This window comes from Colletotrichum tamarilloi, assembly GCF_030869305.1.
Source record: "Colletotrichum tamarilloi strain Tom-12 chromosome Unknown Scaffold_6.1, whole genome shotgun sequence".
Taxonomy (NCBI): Eukaryota; Fungi; Ascomycota; class Sordariomycetes; order Glomerellales; family Glomerellaceae; genus Colletotrichum; species Colletotrichum tamarilloi.
Window position 1 is genome coordinate 1179188 of NW_026849389.1, and position 24797 is coordinate 1203984.

General features: G+C 52.8%; 10 protein-coding genes across 10 annotated transcripts; 5 read left to right on the plus strand and 5 right to left on the minus strand.

Moving 5' to 3' along the window:
• Window positions 1-442: 442 nt before the first annotated feature.
• CTAM01_02908 (OST3/OST6 family protein) lies at window positions 443-1611 on the plus strand (the record flags this gene model as incomplete). The annotated part of the gene is made up of 4 exons (XM_060518946.1): window positions 443-793; window positions 861-961; window positions 1021-1376; window positions 1427-1611. The coding sequence occupies 4 exons, from the start codon at window positions 443-445 to the stop codon at window positions 1609-1611; spliced, it is 993 nt and encodes a 330-aa protein (XP_060386749.1).
• Window positions 1612-3591: 1980 nt separating this feature from the next.
• CTAM01_02909 (exoglucanase-6A) lies at window positions 3592-5015 on the plus strand (the record flags this gene model as incomplete). The annotated part of the gene is made up of 4 exons (XM_060518947.1): window positions 3592-3860; window positions 3923-4307; window positions 4398-4510; window positions 4595-5015. The coding sequence occupies 4 exons, from the start codon at window positions 3592-3594 to the stop codon at window positions 5013-5015; spliced, it is 1188 nt and encodes a 395-aa protein (XP_060386750.1).
• A 734-nt stretch (window positions 5016-5749) lies between these two features.
• CTAM01_02910 (guanine nucleotide-binding protein subunit beta-like protein) lies at window positions 5750-7306 on the minus strand (the record flags this gene model as incomplete). The annotated part of the gene is made up of 5 exons (XM_060518948.1): window positions 5750-6175; window positions 6398-6715; window positions 6818-6944; window positions 7134-7171; window positions 7265-7306. The coding sequence occupies 5 exons, from the start codon at window positions 7304-7306 to the stop codon at window positions 5750-5752; spliced, it is 951 nt and encodes a 316-aa protein (XP_060386751.1).
• Window positions 7307-8339: 1033 nt separating this feature from the next.
• On the minus strand, window positions 8340-9337 carry CTAM01_02911 (uncharacterized protein; the record flags this gene model as incomplete). The annotated part of the gene is made up of 2 exons (XM_060518949.1): window positions 8340-8989; window positions 9049-9337. 2 exons carry the CDS (start codon window positions 9335-9337, stop codon window positions 8340-8342), a joined length of 939 nt encoding a protein of 312 aa, XP_060386752.1.
• A 1196-nt stretch (window positions 9338-10533) lies between these two features.
• Window positions 10534-11853, plus strand: CTAM01_02912 (serine/threonine protein kinase; the record flags this gene model as incomplete). Its single annotated transcript, XM_060518950.1, has 1 exon — window positions 10534-11853. One exon carries the CDS (start codon window positions 10534-10536, stop codon window positions 11851-11853), a length of 1320 nt encoding a protein of 439 aa, XP_060386753.1.
• Window positions 11854-12818: 965 nt separating this feature from the next.
• Window positions 12819-13787, minus strand: CTAM01_02913 (necrosis inducing protein; the record flags this gene model as incomplete). Its single annotated transcript, XM_060518951.1, has 2 exons — window positions 12819-13482; window positions 13537-13787. 2 exons carry the CDS (start codon window positions 13785-13787, stop codon window positions 12819-12821), a joined length of 915 nt encoding a protein of 304 aa, XP_060386754.1.
• Window positions 13788-14745: 958 nt separating this feature from the next.
• On the plus strand, window positions 14746-15484 carry CTAM01_02914 (uncharacterized protein; the record flags this gene model as incomplete). The annotated part of the gene is made up of 3 exons (XM_060518952.1): window positions 14746-15230; window positions 15284-15345; window positions 15399-15484. The coding sequence occupies 3 exons, from the start codon at window positions 14746-14748 to the stop codon at window positions 15482-15484; spliced, it is 633 nt and encodes a 210-aa protein (XP_060386755.1).
• Window positions 15485-16566: 1082 nt separating this feature from the next.
• Window positions 16567-19392, plus strand: CTAM01_02915 (isochorismatase; the record flags this gene model as incomplete). Its single annotated transcript, XM_060518953.1, has 1 exon — window positions 16567-19392. The coding sequence occupies one exon, from the start codon at window positions 16567-16569 to the stop codon at window positions 19390-19392; it is 2826 nt and encodes a 941-aa protein (XP_060386756.1).
• A 572-nt stretch (window positions 19393-19964) lies between these two features.
• CTAM01_02916 (serine hydroxymethyltransferase) lies at window positions 19965-21813 on the minus strand (the record flags this gene model as incomplete). The annotated part of the gene is made up of 5 exons (XM_060518954.1): window positions 19965-21112; window positions 21174-21311; window positions 21363-21456; window positions 21560-21616; window positions 21688-21813. 5 exons carry the CDS (start codon window positions 21811-21813, stop codon window positions 19965-19967), a joined length of 1563 nt encoding a protein of 520 aa, XP_060386757.1.
• Window positions 21814-23608: 1795 nt separating this feature from the next.
• Window positions 23609-24260, minus strand: CTAM01_02917 (ribosomal protein L19e; the record flags this gene model as incomplete). Its single annotated transcript, XM_060518955.1, has 3 exons — window positions 23609-23767; window positions 23844-23994; window positions 24130-24260. The coding sequence occupies 3 exons, from the start codon at window positions 24258-24260 to the stop codon at window positions 23609-23611; spliced, it is 441 nt and encodes a 146-aa protein (XP_060386758.1).
• Window positions 24261-24797: the final 537 nt, after the last annotated feature.

Sequence of the window (24797 nt, forward strand, 5' to 3'; positions counted from 1 at the left end):
TCCGTACGCTGATGTCTCGGTCAACGGTTTGACGGTTCAGGGTGACATAACACTGGGATAGTTCAGGGTACCTGCTTCCCCTAGGAAGAACCAAAATCCGAATCCGAGCGAGCTACCCCCGACAGCCCCGATCGTGCTTTCCTTCCACACCCCAATCGAGGTACCTTACCGTACCTTTCGTACTTAAGCCAAAACAGGAACGATACGTACACAACCTTGAGACTTGACCCACTTCTCTGTGGGTTGTCTGCCGCTGTTGAGAGCTGTCCAGTTCGAGCTGTTGAAGCAGTGTGTGGCATCTCGACGACACTCGCGGCGCGCACCAGTTCGTTACGCCAGCCCGACTTCAATATCACCAGCAACGGCCAATTGGCCACATCCTCAACCTTTCGATCGCCTCCCAAGCTATTGTTGCGTCTGAATCACCGACGCATCCCTAAAAATGCACTTCCTTCGCTCCCTCCTAGCGGGAACCTTTCTCGCTGCCGGCGCCTTCGCAGCCAAGAAGACCCCCGAAGAACGATTCAACGATTTCCACGCAAAGGCCCTTACCTCGTCTCCGATCAAGCTCGCCGATACCAGCTACAAGTCTTTGACTTCTGCTCCCCGCGATTACACCGTTGCAGTCCTCCTGACCGCTCTCGAGAATCGATTTGGTTGCCAATTGTGCCGCGAGTTCCAGCCGGAATGGGATCTTCTGGGCAAGACCTGGACCAAGGGTGACAAGAAGGGCGAGTCGCGCCTTCTCTTCGGTACTCTCGATTTCTCTGATGGCCGCGAGGTCTTCATGTCGGTAGGAAAACCCAGCCCGGAACCAGGTGACAATGGACTCGGCCAAGAACTAATACGATCACTACCAGCTCGGCCTCCAAACCGCCCCCGTCCTGCTCCTGTTCCAGCCCACCATCGGTCCTCACGCTGTTGCTGCTGTCGATCCTCTGCAATACGACTTTACCAGCGGGTAAGCTATCTGTCTCAAGAACGGAGTACCTCGTAGAATAAGCTAACGACTCAAAACAGACCTCAGTCTGCTGAACAGGTTCATGCCTGGCTGTCGAGACACCTTACTGACCGACCTCACCCTCCGGTGAAGCGCCCGATCAACTGGATGCGATGGATTTCTAGCATCACCATTGTCCTTGGTCTTGGCACTGTCCTCGTTACTGCCTCGCCTTACATCCTTCCCGTCATTCAGAACCGCAACTTGTGGGCCGCTATTAGTCTCATTGCCATCCTGCTCTTCACCAGTGGCCACATGTTCAACCATATCCGCAAAGTTCCCTATGTTGCTGGAGATGGCCGTGGTGGTATCAGCTACTTTGCCGGTGGCTTCCAGAACCAGTTCGGTTTGGAGACCCAGATCGTAGCTGCTATCTGTTTGTTTACACCCCCCTTCACGTCAAGTCTAAAAGCTAATCAAAAGTAGACGGTGTCTTGGCTTTCTGTGCCATCTCTCTCACCGTTAAGGTGCCTCGTATTGGCGACAACAAGAGACAGCAGGTTGCTGTTCTGGCCTGGGGTGGTGTTCTGTTCATCATGTACAGCTTCCTTCTCAGCGTTTTCCGCATCAAGAACGGTGGCTACCCGTTCTCTCTGCCTCCTTTCATGTAAGGATGCTATTTGACAAGCCGGCACTATCGGAAAGAACGACCTGCGCTAGCAACTTCTCGTCTGGCTTCGAGTTGTTCGCCATCGCTGTTCGCTAGGATAGCCATACCTTGGCAGTGGCCAAGAGCCCCGGTGTCACCATTGACACAAATGTAACATAGCGGAAAGAAGTCACCAGAAACTCATAGAGGGGGTGATTGGACGTGGTAAAATGACGTTCCACGAATTGAACTACAAAAGCATCGTAATGCATTTTTCCACCTCTATTGGGATTCGTTCACTGTAGTTTCGTTGAGCAAGGCACAAGGGAATGGCTTATGCCCTATCCGCAAGTCCCCCTTTGATCGCAATGTGCTTGTGTCTCGCGGTGCTTTGACATTTATACCAGACCACGAGTCGACTCTATCTTTGCATTAGACCTAGGTGATTGGTCTATATTTATTGAGCTCCTTCTCAGTCGCCTCTAGAAACCATGTTCACACGCCCAATGCCTCTTTTATCCCTCTATCGGGATGCTGCCTCAAGATCAACTAGGTTGTTGTCTCGAACTTCCAATTAAATAGTATATTGCGTGAATAGTATGAAGCTCCGAACTATCAAGCAACCTCAGATTGGGTTAAACGAGGTTCACGGGGCTACGACGCATGGCCTTCACTTATCCAGGTGACTCTTCGGGCAGATTGATAAGCACCGAATTCTTTATTGCTTGTCATGCTGACAGTTGTCTCCTGCCTAACGAGGTTGAGCCCGGGGCCGCATGGCAGCATTTAATATCAATGAATTGTCGCACCATTCTAACTTCGGAGGCGAATAGAGGAGGTTTCATCCGGCGGCATCTGACCAATTTACAGTTGAAGTAGCCAAGCCGTGAAGCCAGGATCGGAGTTTTTAGCCGGCCAAGGAGAAATTAAGCACTCAGCACGAGGATTGTCCCCCCGCTGATCTGGGGTTGTTGCCGGCTAAAGTGATGACTACCACCCTAGCTCGTAACACTTTATTTTGTCGTCGGGAACTCTAGAGGAACGAATCAATTTAGTTAGGATTGGTCATTAGCCACCTCGTCTGCTTGGGGTAATACCGTTTTGACTGGAGGCTCTGGGGTGTCTGAAATAATTAGACTCGCCGTATGGCACTGCAATTCTTAGGGCAACATCGATTTCGAATATGCGCACTAGGTCTGCTTCAATTTTCTTTCACTTTCATGTGTTTTTGCTATATAACACGTACTCAAAAACAAAGTGATGGGGTTAGGTTAAAACAACCGGAAAAGGCAAGTGAACTGCAAGGTTTACTAGAGCATCAAAATCTCTGCACCTACTGCTCGCCATTGTAAAACAATTACGCCGGGAGTACTGGATATCTTACGATATCCGGTTAAGACGGCCCGTCCTCGAGGAAATCTGCCAAGTCGGATGGCACCATCACTCGTCCACGTTTGGGATAATTGTGCAGAATAGGAGATCTGCTCTCGAATGGTCGAAACGGAGGTTGGTTTGACGAGGTGACATTTTCTAATATTGCAAATACCACAATGTTCTGGGTGCTCTAACCATAATACTAGACTCGTAAGCCAATCATTCCTTGATTATTAGATGAAGTTGTCAATCTGGCGGTGATCTTTGCATCGAGAACCCTTGATCGTGAGGTGCTTTGGTGGACACCGCGTAGCATGAGTTTTGTCTGATTGCAGTCGTGACAGAGCCCATCACCTTGCCCATGGGAACCGCTCCCTTGGCTGGACATTTTTGATTCGGAGGCTTGAGACCGAAATCAATACAGCCACCGGGCCTGGTGCCTGATTGCCGTTACTCAGAGGTTCAGGGATGAACAAAATGCAAGACTTCGGAGGTTGACCATTCTTTCAAGGTATTACCAGTGTAGATAAATAGTGTCATGGCTCCCAGTGCAATCATGGCTCTCATCAGAATCTCAGCATCGCTACTACAGAGCTCATCATCTTAAGAGAGTATTATTATCATCAAGATGAAGTTCACCGCCGCTACATTGGCGGCTTTGGCCTCAACAGCCATTGCTGCCCCTTCTCAGACGATCAAGGAGCAACCTCGGGCAGCAGCCGCTGCATGCTCTGCTAACGTCTCCCTGGATGCGAAGACCAATGTCTTTTCCAAGTACACCTTACACCCCAACAGCTTCTACCGTGCAGAGATCCAGGCTGCAGCTGCAGCCATCTCGGACAGTACGCTCAAGGCCAAGGCCCTGAAGGTTGCTGACATCGGCTCCTTCCTCTGGCTGTATGTTGGACATCTACGAGCCCTTCCTTACGCAATATGATACTGATATTGCAGCAATGCAGTGACACCATTGCCAACATCCAGCGTCTCACGCCCGCCATCGCTGATGTTCCCTGCAACAACATTCTCGGTCTGGTCATCTACGATCTCCCCGGCCGTGACTGCGCTGCCAAGGCCTCCAACGGCGAGCTCAAAGTCGGCGAGCTGAGCCGCTACAAGACGGAGTACATTGATCCCATTGTCAAGATCCTGAAGGCGAACCCCAAGACCGCCTTTGCTCTCGTCATCGAGCCTGACTCTTTGCCCAACTTGGTCACCAACGCCAACCTCGCAACCTGTCAGGCCTCGGCATCGGGCTACCGCGATGGCGTTGCATACGCCATACAGGCTCTCAACCTTCCCAACGTCGTCATGTATCTCGATGCTGGCCACGGAGGTTGGCTTGGGGTAAGTTCATCATCACATCCGTCCAAGCGACATGTTCTCGCACAGTCTTGCTTTCCATATCCTGATCATGTTGTCTGACTGGATTCATAGTGGAACGACAACCTCAAGCCTGGTGCCGAAGAGCTCGCCAAGGCATACAAGGCCGGCGGCAGCCCCTCGCAGCTTCGAGGCATCGCCACCAACGTTGCCGGATGGAACTCTTGGTAAGTCTAGCTCATATGCTCAAACCTTTGAAAAGTAGGAAACAACGCAGCGAGAGCCATTTCACTGACATCGCGTACTTACAGGGACGCCGAACCCGGTGAATTCGCCAACGCCCCAGACGGCCAGTACAACAAGGCCCAGAACGAGAAGAAGTACGTCACCCTTCTCGGCGCCGCCCTTCAGACGGCCGGGATGCCCAACCACGCCATCGTCGACACGGGCCGCAACGGCGTTCAGGGCCTCCGTCTCGAGTGGGGCGACTGGTGCAACGTCAACGGCGCCGGCTTCGGCCTCCGCCCCAGCGGCAGCACCGGCCTCGAGCTCGCCGACGCCTTCGTCTGGGTCAAGCCCGGCGGCGAGTCCGACGGCACCAGCGACTCGAGCGCCACGCGCTACGACTCGTTCTGCGGCAAGTCGGATGCCTACAAGCCATCTCCCGAGGCTGGTACCTGGAACCAGGCCTACTTTGAGATGCTGCTCAAGAACGCCAAGCCTGCCTTCTAAATGGGAAAGAAAGGCTTCCGCTACTCTGGCCATGTTGACCGCAGCGAGAACCCTTCATTGTGCTGAGAAAGGGGGCCTCTGCTGAATTTTTGTCTTTCACACATGGCTTAGTTAAATTCTCTTCGTATATATACAATGCCAAGTCTTCATATATCTGTATCATTCGTGTCTTATTCTAAGTGATCCAGTGAGGGGCATGGGTCTTGAAAAAGTTGCGACTATACAACATACGAGAAAGAGACTCGGTCATCACATCTCACAGCAAGAAGGCCACCGTGCTCATCATGAAGGTAGTTGCTTACCCTGTGTTCTGCATAATATGGGGGGATAGTCGTTGCTAAAATGTCAAGTCTACAGACGTGACGTTGAAGGACGAGTTTTCACAGTCATCACTCAAGGCAGAGGCAGGATTGATGCGAGTGTGAGCTGACCAAGTCAACATCACGAGTTGAATGAACGAGAAACAGGATTTTTTTGAGTTTGCCAGGATCTTTTGATTTGGGCGTTACGGGTTCATGTCCGAGTCCTTTCGTGGGCTACCTATAAGCCAGCCATGCAGTCTCATCCCCAATTTTTCACAAATCGTTTTGACCCTGCGCATCCCGAAAGACATAACGAGGAAGCCAGCCTAGGACGCCCGCCATGATCTACCAAGAGAGCCCTTTCCCCACCACACTTCGTCACCATCATCGCATAACCCAGAGAGAGAGAACAGAAGAGAGCTTCACGCCCGTTTATGCTCTCGACATGACACCCCAGGCACGGATGATGTTGTCGGTGTAACCGGCGAACAGGGTCTGGCCATCGGCGGACCAGGCCAAGCTCACGCACTCAGGCTCACGGCTCTTCTTGCCGACAGCAGTGAACTCGGGCTTGAGCTCATCAACCTTGCTCTTCTTCTCAAGGTCGAAGATGATGATGCTGCTGGCGGTAGCAGCGCAGAGCCAGTAGCGGTTGGGGGAGAAGACAAGGGCGTGGATCTCGTCGTTGGCGTTGAGGGAGTAGAGGTGCTTGGACTCGTTAAGGTCCCAAAGCATGGTGGTACCGTCCTTGCCACCGGAGGCGCAGAGGGATCCATCGGGGGAGATGGTGACGGTGTTGATGTAGCCGGTGTGGCCGATGTGGTCAGTCTGCAGCTTGCAGGTGCTGAGCTCCCAGACCTAGAAATTTGCCCTTGTCAGCCATTCTGATCTATATGGAATTTTCCACACGGCAAAAAATAAAAATTGAAGGTGCGAGATCAGGGCAATGGTGAATAGTGGTCTCATGGCCTGCACGGCAGGCTCTGAAGTAGCAAATACTTTGGTTGCAAGCATCACGTCGAATCGAGTTGTTGTGGCGATGTTTCCTGGAAAACATAGAAGGGGGTGTTTGAAACTAACCTTGACGAGCTTGTCCCAGCCGGAGGAGACAATGACGGGGTTCTGGGGGTTGGGGCTGAAGCGGACGCAGGAAACCCACTCGGAGTGACCCTTCTCGGAGATGGTGTACTTGCAGTCACCGAGGGTGTTCCAGAGCTTGATAGTGCGGTCGCGGGAGCCAGAAACGATTTGTCTGTTGTCGGCGGAGAAGGAGACAGACAGAACGTCGTTGGTGTGGCCGACAAAGCGGCGGGTGGTGGTGCCGGTGGCAAGCTCCCAAAGGCGGAGAGTCTTGTCCCAAGAGGCAGACAGGGCGTAGGCGCCGTCCGAGGAGATAACCTATTTTCCTTCCCATCAGCCCAGAGTTCCCAGTGATCCTAGCCCCGCCAAAGAGGGCGAAGGAGATTCTTCGTAGAAATCGGAGGGGTTCGAGAGACGTACGCAGTCGGAGACGATGTGGGAGTGGCCCTTGAGGGAGCGCTTGGGGTAACCGTACTGGGACTCGTCACGGGTGAGGTTCCAGATGATCAGAGTCTTGTCACGGGAAGCGGACAGGAGCATGTTGGGGCTGTCGAAATGTTAGCGATTGCTGTCTTTCGAGATTCTCGGCCTCCTCCCCCGCCGCCGCCACTGTGCAAAGGCTCGCATGTCGTTGCCCATTTCGAAGAATCCCATCCTTCTCGAAAATCAACGTCGGCGGCAGCGGTAGCCAGGTAGGGGTGATCGCAAATGAAGAGGATTGTAGGAATGGTCGTACTTCTCCATGGAGGTAGCCAGGCTGGTGACCCAGCCATTCTGCAAAAAGCATCGCCGTCAGCCTCAAGCACAACGCAAAAATGACCGGCGCAACGCTGCGGCGTGCGGGCAAGTGAGACGGCAACAACTTACGTGGCCCTCGAGGGTACCCTTGAGAATCAACTGCTCAGCCATTGGGAAATGAGGCAATCAGGTCGATTGAGTGGTGAGGGAAAGGTAGAAAGATTGGAGTTGATTCTGAGCGTCACACCTTTGACCCTTGGGGAGCTTGAGCTGAGATTCCGGATTTTGGGTGTGGGTGAAAAAAATTAGCAAACTTCGCTTAGGGCCTGGCAGGTGGAAAGAGCGCCAGCCTTGCTCCTGCTGCGCTTGGTGTGGGTAATCGAGGTGGGGCTCGAGCCAATGGGGATCGCTCGTAGCTACACTTCTTCTGAAATGCTGACACGAGGCTGATTGGCCCCATAGTCGAACAGAAAGGGACGGTACATTAGTACCAACCTCAGAAGAATGATAGCCATATGTTTCGGGCCCATCACAGGAAGTTCAATTCTGCATGTCACTCGCTGCAGGGGCTCGCAGAATAGCAGCTGTTCACCTATCTTTGATCGCAATATGACAAGTCCATGACTGGCGAACTTCCCGCAGATGTACGCGTTTCTTATTCAGATGTGGTCTCCACGAACCCAAAGCTCACTCTCACGACTTGAATCAAATGAATGCCAACGCTCCCGACTCTCGTCCATGACCACTGTTGTATCCTCGGTTTCTCCTAGTCACATCATAACCTGTTATGCGGGGAGCTACTGCTAAGCGCTCTGGGATTGCTGATAAAACTAAGGGTAATCTTGATGATTCGCTAGCTGCCTACGCAAAGTTTCTCACAGCTTTGCTTTTATCCATGCGGTCGCTGTAAAGTGCTCAACCGGATAATCGTATGATCCTCCTCCTGCGTCCCATCTTCATTCTCGGCCAAGAAATGATGTAATCTGCTGGAACTCGTCCACACGATGAAATACCCAAACGCCTTGCTGAATGCATGTCCATTTCCCAAAACAACCAATTCCTGTGTCTGCCTTGACTGGCACCCGACACACTGGCCTATGCAACCCAAGCCCATAAGTTCTGATCATTGCTCATCCTTTTTGATTATGTGGTCGTCCTTGGAAGCACTGGACTCGCGCTTCCGGCCTCTACCGAGAGAGGACGACTAGCTTTGCCCGGCGGCTCGTTTGCTTTGTCGCTGCACTTCCCTGCGCAAATGCCGGGCGTCCGAGTTGACAATCATGCTATGATCGGCAATCTCGAGTTGTTGGCCGGTGGCGCCGCCTTCCTTTTTGACGAAACCTTCCATAGCGGCAGCCCAAAGCGAATAGCGCTCCTTGGTCATAGGATCGCGCTCCGACAGAGATCTGATTTCCTTCTGCTTTCGGACCTTTGCCGCTCTGACCAGGCCTCGAAGGGCCTCCTCTCCTTGCTTCGAGGCCTTGGCCGCCTCTTCCCTTGTCTTTTGGGGGTCACGACCGTTGTCATCTTCCTTGGGTGTGTATTTGTAGGTATGTTTGCTGGGAAAGTCGGGGAAGGACTTTGGTATGTACGACTTGGCTTCCTTCTCGGGCTTGCCGCTCAGCTCCTCGCCGAGGAGAGGTAAAGTTGTGTACGCATCCGGATCATCGACCAAAGGATTAAAATATTCCACGTCTAGCTTCGCTTTTGGTACGGGATGACGGAGGTGAGGCCTCAGCGCCTTCGTCTTCAGAGTGTAGCGTCGCATCGTGGACTCGAAGTCCGCTGGAGTCGGCTGCTCCCTTCGTGCTGCTAGAGCGACACGTTTGGCATCGGCGATCATGGAGGCCATGTCTGGACGTCGAGTCAGCGCCGAAAAGCATCAGTTTTCACACAACGTCTCGTAATCTCACAGGTCTCTACGGCCCCCAAGAAGCCCTGCATCGCTTCCGGGGTAGCGGAATCAAAGCCAACTTGCTGTAGTGCCAGTCCTATACTTCTTTCGAGGCCACTTTTTGCTTGATAATCCAAAGAAGGAATGGTGACTTTTGTCGCGCCAGGCAGGCTTGGCTCTTCATCGTCGGCGGCAGGGTAACTTTTTGCCGCGTCGCTATTCGTCTTCTGTCTTTTGATGATTGGGTTCTCATCTTCACTAGACGAGCTCCGCTTGATCGGAGTCGTTGCCGCGGAAGGTGAAGACATGGCCGACGTCGAACAGAGCTCGAGGGTGATGGAGGCGTGTCACGGCGAGGTCGCAAATGTACGCGCAGATGTCAAGAACAGAAGAGTCTGGACACTTCTATAGATTAAGGTAGAGAAATGCGCGACGGTAATGTATACGGCGCGCGCTCCAAATGTTGGATCTGGGCCTTGGGCGAGGAAGACGCGATGTTGGTGAGAGGAGGTTGTTCGAGGTCCGAGATTCGAGATTGTTTGCGCCTCGGACGGAAGGTACATGAGCTAGGTAAGCTACCTAAGGTAGGTACGTTGCGCGCGAGAATGGGTACGTACCGACGAATGAGAAAAAAAAAAAGGGATTTGGGATGAGGCTCTTTCTCAGTCTTTCTGGGGCTCGGCAGTTGCCCCGCGGCTCACCATCCACTGTAATCGGACTTGCATCCACCCTTCGAGACCCCTTTCAGCGCCTAGGGGCCCTAAGCCAATCATGGATGGGTGATGGATGACCTGGACATCAACATCCAAGGTGGACGTCCAACACTTTTACCAGAAAAAGGAAACGACTCGGGAAGAGATTATTTATCTCGATGACATTTATCTCTTTATCGCATTACTGACCACTCGCAAGCCCAGAGCGGTGTTTTTCCGCGTCAGATCCCGAAGTACGATCTCGTCGCAAGATGTGGCATCATCAAACCACGTACTATCCAAGGGGAGGTCTTTGAGCATTTTTGTCATTCACTTTACCTCAGATACTCTCATTACTATTCTCAAGTCAAAAATGCACTCTTATGCATTTACATTTTCGCAGAGACACAGAGGATACTGTCTAGCGACAAAAAGCTCGCCCTTTGTCTTTCAGCTAGGTAATAGCAGACACACGTGTAAAACAGGAGGACTTCGTATCTTTACTCACCTTACCCTACATAGTCTAATTAATGCAAGGAGACCCATCTCAGCCAGCCTGTGCTCACTATCTTATCTGAGTCAAGCGCCTCGATGCACCCCTTTCACGACCCAACAATACCTTAGACTTCCTCATAATTTCAATGTCCTAGTGTTCAGTAGCCTTCGTAACTTGTGTCGCTCTCTTTTGCCTTTGTCGTTGTCTTTACTTCCTTAACCCTCTCCGAACTGGCTTAGGGGTGGGATTGGGTTTCTATCTGTCACTTCGGTAACACCAAATAAAATCGCTCACCCGTCCAGTGGCTATTGCAATAATGCAGGATCTTGAAACTCTGCGCAATGGAGGCTATCGCGGCCAAGGTCTGCAAAAGCTCAAAATCACCGGCACTTTAGACCATTTCCCCTCGGAAATCCTAGATCTAGCTGAAACCCTCGACCATCTTGACCTCTCCGGGACCGGGATTTCTGTTCTCCCCGATGACTTCAGCAGGCTGCGCAAGCTCAAGGTCGCCTTCTTTTCCGACTGCCGGTTCGCCGTGTTTCCCAAACAGCTATCAGAGTGCCCCGAACTGGATATGGTGGCATTCCGCTCCAACGGCATGACGACTATCCCAGAAGGTTCCTTGCCACCCAAGCTGCGTTGGCTTATCCTCACGAACAATAGCATCGAGGCACTGCCCCGAAGCATCGGCCGCTGTTCTCGGCTCCAAAAGTGTATGCTTGCCGGCAACAATCTCACAAGCCTCCCGGATGACATGGCGGTCTGCAGTAAACTTGGCCTACTCCGCCTCTCCGCCAATAACTTCTCTGACTTGCCAAAATGGCTGTTTGAACTCCCCGAACTCGCCTTTCTGTCTGTTGCCGGCAATCCCTATTGCTCGATCAGTCTCGAGGAGGAGCTTGCTCTGCTGCGCAAAGTGGACTGGGAGGATGTTGAAATGAGGGAGTTGCTGGGCCACGGAGCCTCTGGCGATATCTTCAAAGCGAGGTGGATGCTCGCCGACTCGGTGGTAGAAGAGGTAGCCGTGAAGCTGTTCAAGGGGGAGGTGACGAGCGATGGGACACCGCTAGATGAGATGGGCGCCTGCCTGGCAGCAGGTTCGCACGACAATCTCATCAGCACATTGGCCAGCATCAAGGGCCATCCAGAGAAGCACGGCCTCATCATGCAGCTCATTCCTCCCCATTATCAGAGTCTCGGCCTGCCGCCTTCCTTGGATACTTGCACTCGAGACCGGTATGCACCAGGCAAGAAATTGTCAGTCAAGGTTATTCTTGAGCTTTTGGGTGGCGTTGCCGCAGCTGCTCTTCACCTTCACAGCCGGAAAGTTTCTCACTGCGATCTATATGCGCATAACATTCTCTTCAACGATCACGGACACGCTTTGTTGGGCGACTTTGGCGCAGCGACGATCTACGAGCACCTCGGCAGATTCAACTTTGAGAAGCTGGAGATACTTGCATTCGCTCACCTCATTGATGACATGATTGGTGTTGCTCATGTCGAGGAGAGTGGTGAAAGAAAGCAGATTCTACAACGCTTGCGGGAGTTACACATCCGCTGCTCCAACTCAGTCGTCTCTGAGAGACCTACCTTTGCTGGCGTCGTCGATTCTCTCCAGGCATTGGCATGAACCCCAACAGCCTGAAAAGGCGATCTTAGCCTGTTGTTTCGGCCTCTGGGGTTCCATGCGGCGAGATATGCATGGCGGGTCCAAGAGAGGTTTCTAGGCAAGGACACATCAGCTGTGCAGGTGCGAACTTCACCTGAAGTTGAGTAGATGGAGTCTTCATAATGAATAGAAGCAAGAGATACGACGGGGATGAGGCATGGGGCTATAGAGTTAGACATAACCTAGACTTAGACGCATTTAGATTTCATCCAAAACAATACTTAGAGTAACCATCTTCATTTAGTAAGCTTTTCTTTGAAGAGTCGCCAGGTGGAAAGATAATGCGATTGAGGTTCATTACTTGGATAAGTTTCGGGACTTCTGCAATTGTTAGCAGACTGTTGAGCTTTTCTGTTAAGTTTGCGGTCATGACTGATGTGTAGTACAGAGACCCGGCTGGTGAAAGTAGACACCTGGAGTGCTTGTCTTCAGATAGTTGAGGTGCTGTTCATTAATGGAGTAGGATTTAACACCCGTATGATAGGTTACTTCTAACGATACGAAACTTCTACCCTTCCTAGCCCGACTTTCAAGATGACGACAAGGTATGCCAGCCTCCTAAATCCTACTCCGTCACGCCCGTCTTGCGCTTCAATGTGGGCTGATCAGAGGTGCACCTGTTTTATGGCAACTACAAAAAAAGGACTCTCGACGGACGATGAAGACAGATGGCATGTCTTGGGAGTTGAGATAAACCCATACACGGTATCCTCGGATGCTCTTTATCTTTCGTGAACATTAGTTGAGAGTTTGGGTAATAATAGTCAGATCAATGTGTATCAAACATGTGTTTATGAGATCAAATTGATTTATAGAAAGCGAGCACGCATGGCTACCACGACTGTACACTGCTCTAGTAAATTTTGCCTAGTCATACATGCCATCTGTGTACAATATTCGGCGCAGCAGGGAAGACAAGCAGTTCATCAGCGAAGACCGTCGTCAGTAGGTTCCGCAACCGGGGCTGTGGAAGTCGGTAGGGCCTCACCAAAGTCCGGGTCGATTTCGGACTGAGGCGGGTCGTCGGATCCGCATTCCTGGCCAGTTGGCACGTCTTTGTAAAAGACGTCGGAGTAGGCGGCATCCAGGAAGTTCTGGAAATTGTTATCGCTGAAGGGAACTTTGGTGTGCTCGTACTGCATGCCATTGAACTGCTCCTTGACGAGACCGGGGAGGCTCTGCCAGCCCACCAGAGGGGGTCTCAGAGCACCGTCCGGGCCTGAGCTGGAGGGGAAGATGGGTTGGCCAGCATCGTACGCCACGATAGGGTGAGTCCCAAGGCCGTACTCATCATCGGTGAAGAGGGTGTTGGACCTGGTGGTGTCGAAGTTGCCGGGGCTGGTAGAGTAGCTCACGCCACGACGAGAGAAAACTCTGGCATCATCCGGGCATGTGTCAAAAGCAAGCCAGACGACAACAGTCAGCCAGTGATGTCGATGCTGCTCTTCTTTCCCCTGGACCTTGGGCAAATAGTAGCTGTATAAGACCGCCCATCTATCATGGGATTTTCCGACTCGTGAGTATGTTTGACCGGATTGCTTGAAGTCGCGGCAATCACCGCCGGCGTCACCGGTAGGCTTCAAGCCTCTCCTGGTAGGCGATTGAGATCAGCGAATGCAGCTTTTGCTAGCAGTAATTACCTACCCATGATTGCCGTCGACATCGACTGCAGGGTACGGGATACAGCCGTGCCATGAATATAGGAAGGGCGCGAATTTGAGCTCAATGTCGCCGAGCAGGTCCTCGTCGGCACGCGGACGGAGCGCGATGATTTCATTGTGGTTTTTCCATTTGTCGCCGAATGCTATGTCTTTGCCGCGGGGCAGTAGACTTGAGGTGGCTAGGCCTAACAGGGGAAGGAGATGGAGGAGAGAGAGGAGAGGATGAGACAGCATTGTGATGAGACGAGCCGAGTTGATGCTTCATACAGGATTCTTGGTGAGAGAAAACTAGGATAGACGGAAGATTATAAAGAGTAAACAGCTATGGGCTTCAACTGTCAGTGTTGAAAACATTCTTACCTCCCGATCATTCCAGGGACTGACTAAGAGCAAACCGGAGTCGTGATTTTGCCCAGACGAGTTATAGCACCCGGATATTACCACCGGTGCTTTGGGAGCAGAAATTATATATCAAGGTGAGTATGATCGTCTTGGTGTGAAGGCTAAAATAAGTGCTGTGAGTTGTTGAATCCTTTTTTGAGTGCTAGAGTGTAATTGTGGTTCCACCTTTTCCAAGATTGAAATGAGTTGTCTAGTCATTTGCAGTATCCGGGCTCATGTTCGCCCAATTGATCAGGTAATGATTATATCTCACTGCCGCTGCCCGTCAATAGATCACTGACAGCCAAGCGCGCCGTGCCAACTTCGTCTTCAGCGCTCCGCCCATTATTCACGCAACTGCCGGCCTTCTATGCGACTGAGTGTATCTCTGCATCGCGCTCTAAATCATCTTAAAAAGCATGCTGTACTTGGACTAAATCGTTCTGACAGCTGTATTCAGCCTTTTTCAAATAAGCGCGCATGGGTGGCCGGGAAAGCTAGCATAGGTAAGGGTTTCCGAATTGAATGCCGGGAGCACCGGCGACTCCGGTGGACACGGAGCCGGCAGTGCGGGTCACCGACCAAGGGACACCTGATCCATGACCGGGCCCTTATATTCACTCAACTTACTTAGATATCCTACTCAGCGTGCAAAACTTAATCCAAGATTGTTCATTGAGCCAAGTGCGCTTCCCAATTTCGGGCCATCCGAGAGGAGTTCAACTATGCGAGGAGGAAGAAAATGGACTCGTATAATCGAATTATAAAACTTAAACGCTTTGCCGGCCATTAAGGTGTGTTTCCAAGCCGAATGATTTCTCTCTCCAAAGAGCATCACATTGCAATCATGAAATTCTTCGCCCTCTTTACCTACTGCACCGCGGCGATCGCCAGCGTTGTGCCTCTGGCCACGGACCTGACCAATGTCGATGTACAAGTTCGCAACGCTGGCGAAGTATTCGAAACGGCTGATTCGGTGTCTTTGGCGAAGCTCCTCTCGCGCGACTCGGCGAGTGCCTACGAAGAGGCTAGGCGGGCCGCTGGACGTAGCCTCTCCGCCGGCACCTACTACTACTTCATGAACTGCAACGAGATGGTCGAAGGCGACTACAACCGTGCTACAACAAACAAGGGGCGCTGGATGATGGACACCTATTCTTGCTCTCATGTTGGTCTCGTCGTGGGCAAGACTTCGTGGCTGGGGCGCAAATTCAAGGCGCATTATATACACATCAGGACGTTCTCTGATGGCCTTGGCCAAACCCACCACGATTACAACCCTTATGAGCACCAGAGGTATGCATGCTCTTCGAAGGGAGCGATGTCTCATCAACGCTGACGATTCACAGACTCATTTGGGGTGGTAAAACCACGGAATCCAAGGCCAATCTTAACAGGTTGGTCGATGCTGGTGAGTTTGATTACCTGTGTAGGCTCACTGAAGATTACTGACATCCATCCCAGGTAGAAGCTGGCTCAATGGAGCGATGGTGATCACCGAGGAACACAACTGTATGGCGCATTACGAGTATCTCGCCAGTCTACTCTAAGGAGTTGTCACTTCTCCTGTCTCGTGCTATGGGGCAAAGGAGGACTGACTGGCGGTCGTGCTGGAAAAGGAGTGCGGCGTCGAACCGTGACCGACACGATTAATTAGCGTATTCAACCACCAATCCCCGTTTTCTTGTCTTTCCGTGATACAATTTGTACCTCCGTCACGACTATTGATTATTGGAGTTATCCGCCCGGCCTACAGCGTGCTCAATTTCCCTCAACGTGGCCCGCACGCCGTCCGTTCCTCTAAGCATGGCCTGGGAAAAGTTGAACCTATCATCTTCCCCACCGGCAGGAACCCCAGCTTGCCCCGCGAAGAGCCGTTATATAGCTGGAATTTGCCATAGTATCTCTATATAGCACTCAGTCTAGCCCGAGATCGCGAGCTGAGATCCCCGAATGAAGAATTTTATACCAGGCGGAAGTCGTTCGAAAATGAGAAGACACAAAATAGCTTACTGCTGGGCTGGCGTATCACATTCGCGGCCCCGCTGTTCATAGGTCGCTACCTACCTACCTAGGTAGCTCCCCGCTGGACCCACTTCCATATCGGACGAGAGCCGATTCGAGCAGGCGCCCAACCCAATGCCCTGCGCTTCAACCCTCAGTTGCACGATTACGGTCTCGCCCAATTCAAAGACTCACTTCACCGGCTCACACTTCATCAACCTTCGAGTGCGATGGTCGGTACGTAATAGTACGCTACCGAGGACACAGCATATTTTCACGACGACTGATCAGAAAGCCCTCGGCCTCTGTCCCGCTTGCTTTCCTTACGGTATCCTCTCTTCACTCACCGTACGGTCACTCTCGGCCCCAATTCTACATACGACCAAGACAGCGAACTGATGAAGCCTGCAGCATTTTGTGTACTGGAAACAGCGGCATCTTGGCAGTACCGAGGTGATTGGTTTTCCGACATTGGATAAGCTTATGGGATAATTTACTGCACTTCAACCAACTCGATAAACCCAATTCGAGAGAAGGAAAGGCAGGGAGGTCCCGTCGCCCTGAACACCATCTGATATTCACCACCCGGTCACCATCACAAGTCTGGCCTGGTCCAACTCCCGCCAAGATGTTTCCTTTCGATGTGACCGCCATGCCCACGCTACCGACGCGCAAGGGTCTGTTGGTGATTGACTTCAACAACGATTTCATGTCTGCCGACGGCGCCCTACCAGTCACAAACGGCAACGAACTAGTCACACGTACCCTAGAGCTGGTAAAGGCCTTCCGCAAAGTCGGCGATATTATCTGGGTGCGCAGCGAATTCGACAAGTATCGCCTTGCCGCCGGGGAACAGATCTGGGCTACCGACACAATCCCCAAGCCCAAGATTCTCGAGTCCCGTGCTAGAAGAAGGATTGGAGGCGCATCTAAGCAAGCGCCCGAAGAAACTTTCGATGCCGACCCGGAGGCTTTCCTCAGCCAGCCTGGACCCAAAGTCGTTCGTTCTGGCACCCCTGGTGCCGATTATCCCGCCGCCGTCAAGGAAGCAATCGGCAAGAGGGATATCAACTTGTCCAAGTCACATTACTCGGTCTTTTCCTCCGGCCAGTTGATCCAGATGATGCGCGTCAAGTTCGTCCACGAGCTTTATATTTGCGGATCGCTCACCAATATCGGCGTCCACGCCTCAGCTATGGATGCCGCCACGTTCGGCTATTCCATCACCTTAGTCGAAGACTGTTGTGGTTTCCGCTCCGATGTACGTCACAACGCTTCATTAACCAAGCTTGTCGAGGTGACGGGCTGCGAGGTGATGGAGAGTGAGGCTGTCATTAAGAAACTGCAGCCCAAATCCGAGTCAAAGCCGGCGGCCCCGTCATCACCCGTCGTGCCCAAGAGGATCGCGGAAGCCAGTGGTGTTAAAACGCCGCCCTCGGCTGATTCGTACAAGACGAAACTCGAAGAGCAGTTGGCCAATCTTTCAATCAAAACTTTAAAGTCCTCAGCAAGCAAGCCTCCCATCTCACGCCCACGCCGAGACTTGTCAGGTCTGGGCTGTGCAACCGCTTCCGATGTTTTGGAGGTGGATGTGGACGCGGGTCCAGTCAGTGACTCAGACGACAAAGAGGTTCACAAACGATCAAAGAGTCCAATGGTAGGCAAGGGCAGTCTGGAAATAGAAGTAGACACAGACTCGGTACCGGAGAAAACACCTATAAAGAAGCAACAACTTCCTAAGAAAATCGCCGGCGAGAAAGCATCTTCCACGTCCGACATTGAACTCGAGCCAGACTCAGGCCCGGATTTAGAGCCAGAACCAGCCAAAAAGCCTGTTGTCATGAACGATAAAATTGAGGTCGATGACTCGCCGCACGCTACCGAACCTCTATGCGAGGGTGACACCACCGTCATTCACAATATACTCCCTTCGACCATGGCCGAGTGCATCTTCGAGAAGGTGAGAGACGAGGTCTCATGGCAGAGAATGTCCCACCAGGGCGGTGAGGTCCCTCGGTTGGTCGCCGTGCAAGGCGAAGTAGCCGACGATGGAAGCATGCCAGTATATCGGCATCCCTCAGACGAATCACCTCCCCTCTTCCCCTTCATCCCTACAGTACAGAAGATCAAGGCAGAGGTCGAGAAGGAGCTCGGGCATCCGCTGAACCACGTGTTGATTCAGTTCTACCGCAGCGGCACCGACTACATTTCCGAGCACAGCGACAAGACCCTGGATATCGTCAAGGGATCGTACATTGCCAACGTCAGCTTGGGTGCGGAGCGCACGATGGTGTTTAGGACCAAGAGGCGGGACAAGGACCCGTCCGGCACCGCAACGCCGTCGGGCGAGGTCTCTCTGCAGCGGCAGGTTTGCCGTGCCAAGCTGCCGCATAACTCTCTCTGCCGCCTAGGCCTGGCGACGAACGGTCGATGGCTGCACGCCATCCGCCAGGACAAGAGGATGGATCGAGACAAGACGCCTCCCGAGTTGGCTTTTGACGGCGGACGCATCTCGCTCACCTTTAGACAAATTGGCACCTTTTTGAACCGGGATAGCACCCTGATTTGGGGTCAGGGGGCCACCAGCAAGAACAGAGAGGCGGCTCAAGCGGTCATCAACGGTCAGTGCCCACAGGCCGTCGACATGGTCCACGCCTTTGGCACCGAAAACCACTCATCTGACTTCGACTGGGACAAGTTTTATGGCAAGGGTTTCGATGTTCTGCACATGAGCACTTCGCCGCGCCTCTGCGCCTCGGCTGATCCTATCACCAACATGCGCATCGCCCTAATGTTAGCCGAGTACGGCATCTCGTACGGCAAGGGGAGCATTTCGCCGTCCTTCAACTGGAAGGACAGCAATACCGGCGGCAAGGATCCAACCGCTATTTCTGCATCGCTGCCGATTCGATTCGTCGACAATGACGTAGCAAAATCCACGGTTCAGGGCGAGTTGGCCATTATGCTCTATCTGGATTCCGTATACGGCTCCGAAAAGAAGGAAGCGGCAGATAAGTCGCAAATAGATGTTGCGAAAACATTCACACGTTTCCAGGATGGCCTTGCGCTCCTCGACAAGTGGCGAGGGCTCGAGAAGGACAGCAAGTCAGGAAAGCGTGACCTCGCACCCTTGAAGAGAGAACTCGCCACCTGGGAGGGATATGCAGGTGAGGCCGACTTCATTGCGGGCTCTAGTATGTCGTTGGCCGACTTTGCAGTATGGCCGGTGTTACACGAAATCTCCAAGGACGCCAACACCGAAAGTCTGGAAGCGACCAAGAAGCTGAAGGCGTACTACGAGAGAATCAAGTCCACCGAGTCTGCCGCCAAGGTCCTTGATGCAACCCAACCTGATACCACTGGGGCTGTATCGGCGGACCCAAAGACTGAAAGTGTGATCGAGGCATCAAAGCCGAGTGAGAGTCCCTCAGGCGAGAAGTTGCAGAAAGACTGAGCTACAAAGGGCGGTTTCAGGATGCAGGGCGAGCTTCGAGGACGAAGTGTTTAGATAGCGGACATCGCATACTTGATAGCTTTGAATAGTTCCAATTACACTTTGTAGCCATACACTGTCCTTCCTTTCTCACAGCTCTGGTCTTTATAGTTTACCTTTTCCGTGAACGGCTTGGTTATGTGAGAGACATAAGTTTACGAAATGTCACAACCATCATTGAATAAAGCACGAATCTAAGAACGGATTTTCCCGCAGCTGCAATTTCTATTCCACCATCTCGTTGAGGATGGTCAAGTTTTGTCAACGCTAATTGGTCTGTGCAAGCCCCCCTAAACGATGCATATGCAGTTTGGGGGAAGTGGATACCCTCACGGATATAGACCCGTATTTGATATGAAAATCAGTAAGGCTGGATGGAACGATGAGACCGAAATCGTTCTCGCAAAGCCTGTCCTCATCAAGAATGCCCCCATAGAACGCCGTAAAGGAAGAAGAGATCCCGTGCCCAGTGCCCATTTCACGACGAGTTTCCATGAACTATAAGCTCGTCGGAGCTGGTCTCATCGCATCGCTTAAGAAGAGTGGGCGTCCCACGGCAAAGGGTAAGTGCCCACCCAGTCGGCCACCTCGGACCTCAACTGAACAATCTCGGGATCGTTCTCACCATCACCAAGATGCTGCATGTAGTGTCTCAACAGACCAGGCTTCTTCTCTCCCTTCTCCTCGGCCGCCTTCTTGGCGCTCTTGTTGACGCGAATAGCGATGGTGACGGCGCGGTCAATAATGTCGGCCACGCGGCTGAAGTCCTCCTCAGTGAAAGCTCTCGTCGTCATGGCTGGCGTACCGATGCGCAATCCACCAGGCACAAGTGCCGACTTGTCACCTGGCACGGTGTTCTTGTTGGCAGCAACACCAACGAGCTCCAGCACACGCTCAACGCGGCTGCCATCGATGCCCTGTGGCTTGAGATCCACAAGAATAAGGTGGTTGTCGGTGCCGCCGGAGACAATGCTGTAGCCCAAACCTCCCTTCTCCTTGGGAGCACCCAGTCTCTGGGATAGCGCCTTCGCGTTGGCCAGAACTTGAGACTGGTAGGCCCGGAACTCAGGGGCTTGAGCCTGCTTCAAGGCAACGGCCAAGGCGGTGATAGTGTGGTTGTGAGGGCCACCCTGGTGGCCGGGGAAGACGGAGGCGTTGATGGGGCCCTCGAGGTTGTACATTTCGTCCTCCTTCTTGGCATTCTGGCGACGCACTCCCTTGCGGAAGAAAATCATGGCGCCACGAGGTCCTCTCAGACTCTTGTGACTTGTAGTGGTGACGATATCGGCATAGTCGAACGGGCTGGGCATCACCTTGGCTGCCACCAGGCCAGAGATGTGGGCCATATCGGCCACGAGGTAGGCGTTGGTCTTGTCACAGATCTCGCGGAAGCGCTGGTAGTCGATCAAACGGCTGTACGCGCTGGCTCCTGCGACAATGATCTTGGGTCGGTAGAGCGTAGCAAGCTCCTCCAACTTGGCGTAGTCGATTTGTCCAGTAGCCTCGTCCAGCCTGTAGGGGACTGTTTCGAAGTACTTTGAAATGGCGGAGATCTTCTTAGTCGGTGTCTGGTAGCCGTGCGACAAGTGACCACCGTGAGGCAGGTCCAGACCCATAAGGCGATCGTGGGTGTCCATCAACGCCGAATAGACGTACAAGTTGGCCGGGGCACCGGACAGAGCTAGAAGAAGGTGTAAGTAAATGCGTAGGAAGCGGGTTCCTGTGTTGTAAGCTGAGCGCACCTTGGACATTGACACCCCATTGCTTTGAGTCGAGACCGAATGTATCAAGAGCACGCTGCTGGCAGAGACGCTCTGACTGGTCGATGAATTCGTTGCCGCCATAGTATCTTGCGCCAGGATAACCCTCGGAGTACTTGTCTTGGAAATAGTCTTAGCTTCCGTCACATCTGGAGCCAGCAATGGACATACTCTGCATCACACTGCCCAAGGCATCGAGGACGGCCTGGGAGGTGAAGTTCTCCGAGGGAATGAGGTTGATGAAGTGCTTCTGTCTGGTTTTCTCCTACGTATTTCCAACCGTGTCAGCGGATATGTCGTATGGGAGCATCCTCGGCGCACAGGTTTGTGTGCTGGGAAGCTATCGGTGGGCTTGGGCGGGCTCGTACCTTTTCGATAATGTCGTAGACGGCGGGGTCAGCCTGCTGAAGCTTGGCTGCCAGCAGCTGTTGGTTGCAGAGTCAGTTGAGTAACGTTCCCGTTTGTATGCAACCGCGATAGGGGCAGCTATGCGCACCTGTTGCTGGCCCTCCAAGCTCTTGGTCGAGATGAATCGCCTCACGCCACCTGCGCAGGGAACTGACGCCGCCTTCGGCAGGAAGCGGGAAGCACGAGCTGTGCCTCGAAATGCTGGAAGTGACATGACGCCGGTATGACGAAGGAACTGTGAAATAAGAAATCAATTGCCTGTTCCAAGAGTTGTTGTGAAGCTTGAAAAAGGTTGGAGGATGCGAAGGAGAATAAGTTGGGGGGTGAGACGAAGTTGGTGGCGGTTAAGGAAGGAAGGCGGTCGACATACTAGTGAATAAGGTAGGGACGGAGCTTACAACTACAAACCAATTGACCCAGCTACAACAATACCATGATGTAGCGGCGGCGGGCGTGCACAGGCATGAGGAGACCGCGGTACATAAGGACCTGGGGATTGGGGGGTTTCGGGGGACAACTGCCGCTGCTTCAGGCGGAATGTGACCCGAGAACCATGAAGCAAAGCAAAGCGCCCGGTGTGGTGGCCGAGCTGCTCAGTGCTTGTGTTGGTGGTTGGCGGTTGGAGCCGGGGTTCGGCTCAACTTCCGACCTCGCACTTGTCCGTCGTGCACTGCATTCCAACTTCCATCCTGCTCGCCATCCTGCGCTCCGCGCTGCGCGCTTATCAGCACTTATCGCATCGGCCCATCGTTGTGGGACAAGAAACACACCCGAGGCACTGATATCGTTCCAAGCCTTCAAGGACCTTTGGCATCCGTCCTCCGTGGAAAGTTGAGAACGTTGAGCTGAACACGCACGGACCCCTCGGTAGCGACCCGCCGCGCTTGCCCCAGCCCCACAATCTCTACCCTTTTTCAAGGCCGCGTTGTGAGTTCGAGCTTTTCCTTTCTCTTCTTCTCTTCTTTACAACTAAATTGGAGATGACGAGCACGCTTATTGTCACATCAGCTCTTCCGCTTCGGCGGGTGCATGATGAAATGTTCTGGCGTCCTCACCACCTTTTTTCAGGACAATATGAAACAATCTGATCCAATCCATGTTGTGCTTCTTTACTCATCTGTTTACCTTGTCTTTGAAAATTTTCAACCTTTTCCATCCTAACTCTTTGTCGGACGCGACGGACACGGTTTTAGAACCACATTCCATCTTTGCCGCCATCAGATAGAATCAATATTAGAAAAAAAAACGTAACTCGGAATGCCATCGGGGATGGGGATCCTGGCGAGTGCCACGGACATTCTTCCAGACCGATGAAGCATCTGGTTTAGACTGCCTACTGTGGAGATGTCTACTGGTTGTCCGCAGCACATTTTGAAGCAATGGTAAGGACAGCCCAGTAGTCCTTTGTATGCTTTGCCGTGGCCTTGTACTCTTCTGGTTGTGGTAGCCCAAGCCACAATGGGCTGACGCCGTCTGGAGTAGTACGGATGGATATCTTTAACAGCTGCGGGGACTCACTTGTAGTCGAGTCAATGAGGATGGCTTAGATGCTGAAGTTCCATACGTCTCATTTTGGTTGGAAACATCTGTGTGGCCAATTTCCGATGTCCGTCGAACCAAACATTGTTTAGCCCGACAATCCCATTGGGTTGGTGGCCCACGCTTGATGAGTGCGGACAAGCACGCGGTGTATGACGCTTAGACTTCACCGAAGAGAAAGACGAAAACTGGCCCAGCTGGTGAACGATCTTGAGAAGGGTTGAAAAAGGGTATCTATCGTCAGACATGACCAGGAAAATGTCACGAGGACTCTCATGAATGTAGAACCGTAAAAGAATTGCTGCTACTCATTTTCGTTCCCGTAATTTGCCATGTCATCGATTTCCATTTTTCAATGCTACATGCCAAAGCCCTGCTGCGACAATAGGGACAGTAGGACGTAAAAAAAGAAGACCCAACCCGATGACTCCGAATGCAGCCGCCTAAGGACCGAGATCGATCGTGATCATCTATTTGGCCTCCTCCTCGCCCTCGCCCAACAGAGCGTTTCTCTTCGCCGTCTGTCTCTCCTGCTTGCGCTCGCGGGCAGCCTTGGTCTTCGCACGCTTGGCGTCCATCTCGTCCTTGAGAGCCTTCTCGCGGGCCTTCTCGGCCTTGGCACGGTGAATCTGTGAGGTATCCGGCGTCAGCCCACCACTCATCTCCAATATTGCGATCCAAAGATATAGTTGGGGCGAGACTTACGTGCTCAACGAGAGCACGCTTGTGCTTGAAGGCGTTACCCTTGCTGGAGTGGTAAAGCTCGTGGTAAAGGTGCTTGTCGATCTTGCCGGAGGCACGGTACTTCACCAGAAGACGGCGAAGGACACGGAGGCGGCGCATCCAGAGGACCTGGCTGTGATGGGGTCAGTATGAATTTCCGCCAGATGTATCAAATCGGTCCGCGAGCCGTAAGACTTGTGGATATCATTGTCGAACGTTCAAGGGGGTTGCCCAAGTGATATCCCAAGAGTAACCTCCAATAGCGGACCGATCGATGGGAATGGTGTCGACGAACCTGGGCATACGGGCCTCAGCGGTACCCTTGCGCTTACCGAAGCCACGGTGGCGACCGATGCGGCGAGCCAAGTTCAGCTCACGGGCACGGGACCGCGAGTGCATGGTCACGGGCTTGCGGATGATGAGGCCATCGGCGACGAGCTTGCGGATGGTCTGGCGAGAGTTGGCGTTGGAGATCTCGTTGACCTCGTTGGGGTCGAGCCAGATCTTGCGCTCACCGCAGCCGATGACCGACGCGGCGAGGCGCTTCTGAGTTCGCAGATTGACCCTGTGAAGACATTGGACATCAGCAATTTGTCCTTGGTGATGGGAGAAAAAACCATCGTCGTCCCGCCGTCGAATTGATGGATGCCGTCGTCGGTTTTTGTCGCCCCCGCGTGTCCCGGGCTTCGATAGACCCTAAATAAGGCTTGCCCGGTGCAGTAGGCGACGCAAATCGATTTGGGCTCGGTGGAAGAATGGTGTAGTGCTCGTGTCGTGATAACTTACATCTTGAATGCTGTCCTAGTCGATGGTCGTACCTACCGGGGGAGTCGAGGGTGTTGAAATTTCGAGAGGGGTGACAGGAGGCCAATTTTTCTGAAAGGCGAAGTGTGAGAGCAGAGTCGGGGCTGACTCTGTGTGGGCAATGTGGGGCGA